The sequence below is a fragment of the Elephantulus edwardii genome, unplaced genomic scaffold (genome assembly GCF_000299155.1).
Source record: "Elephantulus edwardii isolate Elephantulus edwardi_28Jun2011 unplaced genomic scaffold, EleEdw1.0 scaffold00203, whole genome shotgun sequence".
In the NCBI taxonomy this organism is placed as follows: domain Eukaryota; kingdom Metazoa; phylum Chordata; class Mammalia; order Macroscelidea; family Macroscelididae; genus Elephantulus; species Elephantulus edwardii.
This window is the reverse complement of record NW_006399953.1, coordinates 343,390-354,187: the sequence shown is the minus strand read 5'-3', so window position 1 is coordinate 354,187 and position 10,798 is coordinate 343,390. Positions and strand designations below refer to the sequence as shown.

Genomic DNA, 10,798 nt, shown 5'->3' with positions numbered 1-10,798 from the left:
AGGGAAAGTGTTGGGTGATCGCAAGGGCAGGTCAATCACTTGGAGGACCTTGCTCAAACCTCTGCTGTCTCCGTGTGTTCACGACAGGAGTCCTAACTCCAATTCCTGCTGTTTCCTACCCAATGGTTTTCTCATTTTTATTTCTTTACTGCCGGTGCCAAGAGTGTTATGTATGGAAATAAGTAAGCTGGAATTGTTAACAATCTCAATCTCTTCTCCATCTATCATGATGCTGCCAAATGACCCAGCAGTGAGAATCACTTTTTCCTTGATATTGAGCTTTAATCCATATCGAAAACTGCAGTTCCTGACCTTCTGAAGCAAATGCCTCAGGTCCTCCTCAGTTTCAGCATGCAAGACCAAATGAGCTGTGGGATGATATCTAGAATATCATCCATGAAGAATGCAAAAGGTCATTACAAAGACAGAGGAGGAAGAAAAGATCAATATGCGTGTCAGAAGAAACTCTGAATATTGCACTAGAGCCCCAAAAAACCAAAGCAAAGAAACTAAGACGTTAAGGAGCTGAACAGATTTCAAACAGCAGCTCGAGAAGACAAAGCAAAGTATTATAAGGAAATGTGCAAAGAGTTGGAGTCAGAAAATCAAAAGAGCTGAACTCGCTTGGCATTTCTTAAACTGAAGGAACTGAAGAACAAATTCAAGCCTTGAGTTGCAATACTTAAGGATTTTGTGGGTAGAATGTTGAATGACCCAGGAAGCAGCATCAAAAGAAGATGTAGGTGTACACAGAGTCACTGTACCAAAAAGAATTGGCTGACATAGAAAAATTTCATGAAACAGCATATAATCAAGAGGCAATGGTGATGAAGGAGAAGGTCAACCTGCTTTGAAGAAATTGGCAAAAAACAAAGCTCTGAAATTGATGGCATACCAATTGATATATTTCAACCATCAGATGCTGCCCTGGATGTATTCATCAGGTTGTGTCAATATATCTTGAGGACAACTACCTGGAAGAGATTAATATTTATTCCCATTGCAAAAAAAAAGATGACCCGACAAGGTGTCAAAATGATGGAACAATTTCACTAATATCACACACAATCAAGATTCTGCTAAAGATTACCCCAAACCCACAAGAACAGTACATCAGCAGAGAACAGGTAGATGTGCAGGCTGGGTTTAGAAAAGGCCATACATAGCTCTAGGGACATTATAGCCAAAGTGAGATGCATCTTAGCTGAAAGCAGAGAGTACTAGAGGAATGTACATCTATGTTTCATTGACTATGCAAAGGCATTTGACTGTGTGGATCATAACAAATTGTGGCTAATTTTGAGAAAAAGAGCATCAACATGAATATCAATGTATGTGTACTTCTTTGTTTACTTATATTTATAAACATACTTGAATTCAAAGGCACCCTGGTAGTGCAATGCCGAAGTGCTTGACTGCTGATCTAAATATCTGTAATTTTTTTTTAAATTTTATTAGTTTTAATGAACATTTACAGAGATTTTGGGCCTTCATTCATTCATTGTTGCACTGTTTTCTCCACCCTCCTCCCCAGTTCGTTCTTCCCCCCCCCATGTCTGTTTTAATTGTCCAATTGCCACAGTGCTTGTCAAAGCCAATTCTGATTAATCTCCTTTGTCATTGTGTCCCTTGCCATTCCCTATCACTCCTCCCTGAAAGAGACTTTACCCTGATTCATAAGGAAAAGGGGATGGCGCATTCTCTTAGCTACTTCCTGCTGAAAAGGGGCGCTGTGGGTTTCAGGGTAAATGTCTTCTCTCACTACTCTAAAGGGCCCCTTTGGCAGTAGGAAACACATAGACTATTATGGAGATTGATTTTGGAATTTAGGTGCACTGTTATTAATTGTGCTTAGCCGTACATGTTCATATCCTTGAAGATGTATCATGGAAGTGTTGCAGCCTAGAAGATACAAATTTAACTAACAAGTTAAAAGTGCATGAGTCAAAAATTGAAAAGCAATAATATTCTGAGTAGAGGTTCTAATAGTGGCACAAATCAAGTTACAGAGGTAAGGTGGTTCCATTGCCATCCTTACTCTAACTTAATTCTTTTTTTTAAATTTAAATTTGTTATTAATTTCAGTGAAAATTTACAGAGGCTTTGGATTTCCATTCATTCATTGTTGTAGATTTGTCCCTTCCCGAGGCTCCCTCCCACCAGACATTACCCTCTTGGAAAAGTAAAAGAAAAGATTATTTCATTATTTTACAAACCCTTCCCCAGGTCCACTCCACCATGTAGCCATCGCTCTAGAGTAGTATCTGTAATTGTAACCCATCATCTAGCTGCTGGGCAGGAGAAAACTGAGACTTCCATAAAGATTACAGATTGGAAACCCTATGGGACAGTCCCACTCTGTCCTGTAGATCTACTATGAGTCAGAACCGACCCAATGACAGGTAATTTTTTAAATTGGGATTCACAAAGCTGTGATAACTGAGGTAAGGGTGGCTCTAAAAAATAAAGATATATATTGACTGGACTCATTCCTTTATCACTTTTAGAAGGTATAGTAATTAACTTCTTTTGAAGTAAAAAAAAAAGTCACTAGAATATTTTTAAAAGCTTAAGATTTTGAAATCACAAAACTGCACATATTCTTTTTTTGTTTTTTAAATATGTGTTTACTTAAGACAATCCTCCTTCTGCCAATGAAGCCTTCTCCCTCAGACCCCAAGGGCATCACATCTGGTCCCTGTTCTCTTACATTAGCTCCTTTGCCTAATTTTTAAATTTTAGATTAAGTTTCCTATAGCTTCACTGTGTTATAAAGACATTTTCCCTCTTTTGCTTCTCTCACTTTTTGTCTGGAACAGTTCATAAGAGACTTATGAGTAATCTTTTTATCAGTAAATAAACATTCTTTGAGGAATGGGGGGTGGGGGTGGGCAGGAAGAAATTCATTCTCACAGGGGTCATTTCTTCTCCCCTGGTGTTTTCTCTGGCAGCTCTTCAGTCTTTCTCCAGCACTCAGTGGTGGGTTCTAGCACACGGGAAGCTATAGCTGGCAAAGCTGTCCAGGTGCTGCCTCTTGCAGAGTTCAACGTCTCAGAGGGAGAGAATGGAAAGAAGGGGGTGGGGGTGGAAACGGCATATATTCTTAAATTTTACCTCTCAGTAATATTCATTATAGGAGCCTTAGTAGCACAGTGGTAAGGTAAACACTGTGCTCTGTTAACTAAAAGGTCTTTGTTTCCAGGCCACCTTGCCACAAGAAGATGTAGCTGTGAGCATCTCTTGCCACAAAAAGATGTGGCCGTCAGCATCTATTTGGAAATCATGGGGAGCAGTGCTCCTGTCATAGGGTCCGTCTGTGAGTGGGAATTGATATGATGGCAAAGGGTTAATAGTCACTATATTCACTTATTTATAAGTATTTAATGTGTTTCTTAAAAATCAAAGCCCGCAGAATTTCCTTCCTGCCCATTGAACTCTGATGACGACGTGAATAAATGGTTGCGTTTCTATGAGATGCAGGCTCCTTTAGTTTGTCTGCCGGTTTTTGTCTCCAGAGATCCAGTAAGTTGGCCTCTCTTTTATACTGTAATGTAGGAATAATGCTTGATTTGTTTTTGACTGATTTTTTTAAAAAAAATACTTTTTGTAGTAGTATTTAAGAACTTGAGATCTTGAAAGAACTAGAATTGTCTTGAAAGATAGATGAGCAATTGACAAGTCACCTATGAATTAGGTAGAAGAAATTTTGCCTTATGGAAAATAAAGGCACTGACATTATAAATGATACCTGATGGCTTAATAAAAAGGACTGGGAGTCAGATCTCCGATTAGTTTATTGAGCATTTTCTAACAGAATGCTGCAAAGCTACCTTAATAGAAAAACACTGCAATATAGACTAATTCAAAGCCACTCTTTACCCAAATAATGACTGATCATATCTTTTGAGTCAGCAATTGCATCCTATGGATATATCCTTAAATGTTTTATAACTATATAAAATGACTTGGTTAATAGATTATTCATGACACTATTATTATATTAATAGAATTGACAATCACATAATTGCCAGTTGGGAAAGAGCACATACATTCACTCTGGTGGCCTAGTGGTAAGAAGCTGCACTGCAATCCCAAAGGCATGCAGTTCAAATTCACCAGCTGCCCCCTGCATGGGGAAGTCTCCTCCGTGATTAACTGCCTCTGAAAACCCACCAGAGGGTCAGGTATGGGTCCATTAGACTAAACAGAAAACAACAACCAACAACATACATAAAATACAAGCCATGTACACATGAAAGAATGGGAGACTCTTTTATATGTGCAACAACTTGGAAGCTATATTGTGAAGGGGGAAAAGCAATATGCATAATAGCATGTATGGAATGTTACTCCCATTGGATTGAAAAATTAGTTACAGTTAATATTTCCTGAAGAATAGGCAAGAAATTGACTATTTTCGTTTATGTGTGAGGAAAGGAAGTAAGTGGGCAAGGGAGGAAGGGGAACAATTTTTTTTGTATCCTTTGAATTTTGAATAATATGATGTGTAACCTATTTCTTAAAAATAAAAACTATTGTAACATAAGTGAAAAAAATCTCTCTGCACCTTAAAAAAGCCTATTCAAATAATGTGAGTCTAACAGATGGTTCATCTGTTGTCCTAGGGGTTTGATCTGCGATTGGAACACACTCATTTTTTCAGTCATCATGGAAAAGGAGGACACTACCATTACGATACCAGCCCTGATACAGTGGAGTATCTTGGATACTTCTCACCTGCAGAGTTTCTCTTCCGTATTGATCGACCAAAAGAGACTCATTCTATTGGGCGAGATTAATCAGCTGACAAACGTTTCGGAAAAAAATAGAGAATTAAGGTTTATTTCTTCAATTTTAAATCAAGCTCATAAATGGATACTAATATAAAATCTAGTGGAAATTATCTCACTAATAAACCTCCTTTTTTGGCCTTTGGAATGGAAGAGTATGTTGAAATCAAAGAGTACTGAAATGATTTTCTATATTATTTTGTAAGTCTGTCTTAGAAAACTTAACTCTGAATAAAGATCATAATCGAGAAGTTCTTCACTGTTTTTATTCTGTAATATCAGCAAACTCATTGTTGAAGTTCCTAATTGTTAAACTTGTAATTGTTTCTCTAAAATGAGAAAAGTAGCTTCACAATGTACTACTGAGGTGAGAGTCCTTTATGAAGGAGGCTAAAAACAACCACAAAGAGTAAAAGTGGTTGACTGGAGAAAGACTGCAGAAATGCAAGACAACGGGCTCATTCAGCGGCCGGAGCTGCTGGCGAAGGGCTCATTCAGCGGCCGGAGCTGCTGGCGAGGGGGAGAGCGACCCACCCGGGGGTGGGGCCGGGCGTCGGGGAGAGAGGAGCAAAGGTGGCCGCAGCCGGCGTGGCAGCAGCAAGGCGGCAGCTCAGACCCGGAACCAGCCCCGAGCGCCCCGCGGCGGCTGCACGTCCCGGCTCCCCTCCCCGTGCGCCCGCCCATGGCGGCCTCGGGGCAGCTGTGGCTGCTTTACCTGTCGGCGGGGCTCCTGCCTCGGCTCGGCGCCGCCTTCAACTTGGACACTAGCGAGGGCAATGTGATCCAGAAATCTGGGGAGCCCGGGAGTCTCTTCGGCTTCTCCCTGGCCACTTACTGGCAGCTGCAGCCCGAGGACAAGCGGCTGTTGCTGGTGGGGGCCCCTCAGGCCAGGGCCATTCCACTGCAGAGAGTTAACCGGACAGGAGGTTTGTACAGCTGTGACATCACCTCCCAGGGGCCATGCACACGGATTGAATTTTATAACAATGCTGACCCTACATCAGAGAGCAAGGAGGACCAGTGGATGGGTGTCATGGTGCAGAGCCAGGGCCCCGGGGGCAAGGTTGTGACGTGCTCACCGATATGAAAAAAGGCAGCATGTTAATACGAAGCAGGAATCCCGAGATATCTTTGGGAGATGTTACGTCCTGAGTCAGAATCTCAAGATTTAAGACTATATGGACGGAGGAGACTGGAGTTTTTGTGACGGCCGTCTGAGAGGCCATCCATGAAAAATTCGGTTCATGCCAGCAAGGTATGGCAGCTACGTTCACTAAAGATTTTCATTACATTGTGTTTGGAGCTCCTGGTACTTACAATTGGAATGGGATTGTTCGAGTAGAGCAAAAGAATAACACTCTTTTTGACATGAACATCTTTGAAGATGGGCCTTACGAAGTTGGTGGAGAGACTAACCATGATGAAAGTATGGTTCCTGTTCCTGTTAACAGTTATTTAGGCTTTTCTTTGGACTCAGGGAAAGGTATTGTTTCAAAAAATTAGCTCACGTTTATATCTGGGTGCTCCAAGAGCCAATCACAGTGGAGCTGTGGTGTTGCTAAAAAAAGATGACAAGTCTACCTATCTTCTCCCCGAGCACATATTTGACGAGGAAGGTCTGGCCTCTTCGTTTGGCTATGACGTGGCAGTGGTGGATCTAAGTAAAGATGGGTGGCAAGATATAGTTATTGGAGCCCCACAGTATTTTGATAGAAATGGAGAAATTGGAGGTGCAGTGTACGTCTACATGAACCAGCAAGGCAAATGGAACAATGTCGTACCAATTCGCCTTAATGGAACAAAAGATTCTATGTTTGGCATTGAAGTAAAAAATATTGGGGACATTAATCAAGATGGCTACCCAGATATTGCAGTTGGAGCCCCTTATGATGGAATGGGCAAAGTTTTTATCTATCATGGATCCGTGAATGGAATAAATACCAAGCCTACACAGGTTCTTGAGGGCAAATTACCTTATTTTGGATATTCAAGTGCCAGAAATATGGACCTTGATAGAAATTCCTATCCTGACGTTGCTGTGGGCTCCCTCTCCGATTCAGTAACTGTTTTCAGATCCCGGCCAGTGATTAGTATTAAGAAAACCATCACAGTATCACCTGACAAGATTGATCTCCACCACAAAACGTCTAAGCCTTGTGGGGTGCCCAGTGGGATTTACCTCGATGTTAGAGCCTGTTTTGAGTATACTGCCAAACCTGCTGGCTATAATCCTGTAATAGGACTTGTGGCCACACTGGAGGCTGAAAAGGACAGAAGGAAATCTGGGCTGTCATCAAGAGTTCATTTTGGAAACCAAGCTTCAGAGCCCAAGTCCACGAAGCTGCTGACTTTGTTGAGGCAGGAGCAGGAGGTGTGCGTGGAGGAGATGCTCTGGCTGCAGGAAAATATCAGAGACAAACTGCGTCCCATCCCCATAACTGCATCAGTAGAGAACCAGGAGCCTGGCACTCGTAGGCGAGTAAATTCACTCCCAGAAGTTCTCCCAATTCTGAATTCAAATGAACCCAAAGCTGCACATACAGATGTACACTTCTTAAAAGAAGGATGTGGAAGCGACAACATATGTAACAGCAACCTTAAACTGGAAGATAAGTTCTGTACCCAAGAAGGCAATCAAGACAAATTTTCTTATTTACCAATTCATAAAGGTGTACCAGAACTAGTTCTGAAAGATCAGAAAGACATTGTTTTAGAAATAACAGTGACAAATGGCCCTTCCAATCCAAGAGATCCCACCAGGGATGGTGACACTGCCCATGAAGCCAAACTCATTGCAACGTTTCCGGACACATTGACCTACTCTGTGTACAGGGAGCTGAGGTCTTCCGCTGAGAAACAGCTGAGTTGTGTTGCCAACCAGAATGGCTCACAAGCAGACTGTGAGCTTGGAAATCCTTTTAAAAGAAACCCCAACGTGACTTTTTATTATATTATAAGTACAACGGAGGTCAACTTTGACACCACAGATCTGGATATTATTCTGAAGCTGGAGACAGCAAGCAATCAGGATAATTTGGCTTCAATTACAGCTAAAGCAAAAGTGGTTATTGAACTGCTTTTATCGGTCTCTGGTGTTGCTAAGCCTTCCCAGGTGTATTTTGGAGGTACGGTTGTTGGTGAGCAAGCTATGAAATCAGAAGATGAAGTAGGAAGTTTAATAGAGTATGAGTTCAGGGTAATTAACTTAGGCAAACCTCTCAAGAACCTTGGCACGGCAACTTTGAATATTCAGTGGCCAAAAGAAATTAACAATGGCAAATGGCTGCTTTATTTGGTAAAAGTGGAATCCAAAGGATTGGAAAAAGTAACCTGTGAGCCAGAAAATGAAATAAACCTCTTAAAGCTAAAGGGATCTCACAACTCAAGAAGGAAACGAGAAGTTGCTGAAAAGCAGATAGATGATAGCAGGAACTTCTCTTTGTTTGCTGAAAGGAAGTATCAGACCCTTAACTGCAGCGTGAACGTGAACTGTGTGAACGTAAGGTGCCCGCTGCGAGGGCTGGACAGCAAGGCCTCTGTGCTGCTGCGCTTGAGGTTGTGGAACGGCACGTTTCTGGAGGAATATTCCAAGATGAACTACTTGGACATCCTTGTGAGGGCTTCCATTGATGTCACTGCTGCCACAGAGAATATCAAGCTGCCAAATGCAGGCACTCAGGTTCGTGTGATTGTATTTCCCTCCAAGGCTGTAGCCCAGTACTCAGGAGTGCCTTGGTGGGTCATCCCGGTGGCTATTCTTGCGGGGATTTTGCTGCTTGCCCTATGAGTGTTTTTATTATGGAAGTGTGGGTTCTTTAAACGCTCTAGGTACGATGATAGCGTTCCCCGATACCATGCTGTAAGGATCCGGAAAGAAGAGCGAGAGATCAAAGATGAAAAATACAGTAAGGACAACCTGGAACGAAAACAGTGGGTCACCAAGTGGAATGAAAATGAAAGCTACTCTTAGGGGAGCCCCCAAAGCTCCACGGTACCCAAACTCCTTTCCACCCCAATCCTAACAGACATTCAGGAGGATTTGAAGACCTTCCAATACCTGAATGTTGGTTTCAGCTGACTACACGCAGTATGAACCCATAGTTTCTAACTGTGGACATTGTTATGTAGCCTAAGGCCCTTGTTTTGCACAGCCAAATTTAAGACGGAAAAATAAAGAAAAAGGGGGAAAAAAAGAAATGGAAGACACTGAAAAAGGACCAGATTTTCCTTGGGCACTCAAATTCTCTATATTCCCATCCCAAAGACGGGTGACCCAGTAGAGTGTGGAAACTATAGAACAATATCATTGATTTCACATGCAAGCAAGATTCTCCTGAAGATCATCCAAAAACGACTGGAACAGCACATCAGCAGAGAACTGCTAGAAGTCCAGGCTAGGTTTAGCAGGGGTCATGGTACAAGGGACATTGTAACTAATGTTAGATGGATCTTGGCTGAAAGTAGGGAATACCAGAGGAATGTCTATCTGTGTTTCATTGATTATGCAAAGGCATTTGACTATGTGGATCATAACAAACTGTGGCTGACTCTGAGAAGAATGGGAATCCCAGAACACTTGATAGTGCTAATATGAAACCTATATTTGGAACTCCAGCTCCTTGCACATTTCATTGTAATATTTTGCTTTGTCATCCCGCTCTGCCTTTTGAAATCTTCTGTTCAGCTCTTTAGTATCTTGAATTCTTCCGTGCTTCGGCTTCTCTGCGCTCCAGTGCAATATTCAGAGTTTCTTCTGACATCCATTTTAGCCTTTTCTTCATCTTCCGTCTTTGTAATGAACGTTTGCACTCTTCTTGGATGATACCCTTGATATCCTCCCACAACTTATCTGGTCTTCACTCATTCGTGTTCAAGGCCTCAAACCTGTTCTTGAGATGGTTCAGAAATTCAGGTGGGATAGACTCAAAGTTATATTTTGGATCCCATGGATTTGGTTTAATTTTCCTCAGCTTTAGCTTCAATTTGCATATGAGTAGTTGGTGGTCTGTTCCACAATCAGCTCCTGGCCTAGTTTTCACAGCTGATATTGAGCTTTTCCAGTGGTTCCTTCGGCAGATGTAATCGATCTGATTCCTATGCATACCATCGGGTAATATCCATGTGTATAACCTGCGTTATGTCTCGTAAAAAAGGTGTTTGCAATGAATAAGTCGTTGTGCAAAATTCAATAATTCTATCTCCAGCTCCATTTCTGTCTCCGAGTCCTTGTTTTCGGACTACTGATTCTTCTTCTCTGTTCCCAACTTTTGCATTCCAGTCACCCATTATTACCAATGTATCTTGATGTCATCTTCAATGTCAAGAAGACAAAGATTCTCACCAATGGACCAATTGGAACATCAGAATGGATGGTGAAGAGATTGAGATTGTTCACAGCTTTAGTCTGGTTGGCTCCACAATCAACACTCTTGGCACCAGCAGCCAGGAAATTAAAAGACGTATTGCGATGGGAAAGTCTGCTGTTAGGTACCTCTATAAAGTACTGAAAAGCAACGGTGTGTCTCTGGAGACTAAGGTGTGTCTGGTACAGGCCATGGTCTTTGCAATCACTTGTTATGCGTCAGAGAGCTGGACAATGACCAGGGTGGATAGAAGGAGAATTGATGCTTTCGAGCTTTGATGTTGGAGAAGACTGCTGAGGGTACCAGGAACTGCTAAGAAAACAAACAAAAGATTCATCTTTGAGAGGGTTAAACCAGGCTTCTCCTTGGAGGCAAGGATTTTGAGACTTCATCTGACATACTTTGGTCATGTGGTAAGGAAAGGCCAGTCCTTGGAGAAGGACATCATGCTTGGGAGGGTGGAGGGCAGGTGCAGGAGGGGAAGGCCCTCTCAGAGGTGGATTGATTTGGTGACTGGGGCAATCGGGAAGAGTGCGTTGGAGACAATGAGATTGGCACAGGACAGAGTAGAGTTTAGGGCTGCTGTACATAGGGTTGCTATGAGTCGCAAGCGACTTGACGGCACATAACAACAACAACAACATA

At 42.1% G+C, this 10,798-nt stretch overlaps 1 protein-coding gene and 1 pseudogene across 3 annotated transcripts in view; both read left to right on the top strand.

Annotated features, from left to right (window-relative positions):
- The window catches only part of LOC102859102 (chromosome unknown open reading frame, human C11orf54), a 28,744-nt gene extending 23,945 nt beyond the window's left edge, over nt 1-4,799 (top strand). For all 3 annotated transcript variants that reach the window (XM_006897179.1, XM_006897178.1, XM_006897177.1), the window contains 2 exons: nt 3,406-3,522; nt 4,626-4,799. In XM_006897179.1, coding sequence (XP_006897241.1) covers nt 3,406-3,522; nt 4,626-4,799 — 291 coding nt within the window. The remainder of the gene's footprint in view (nt 1-3,405; nt 3,523-4,625) is intronic.
- Nucleotides 4,800-5,472: 673 nt separating this feature from the next.
- On the top strand, nt 5,473-8,760 carry LOC102858703 (annotated as a pseudogene).
- The last annotated feature ends 2,038 nt before the right edge of the window (nt 8,761-10,798 follow it).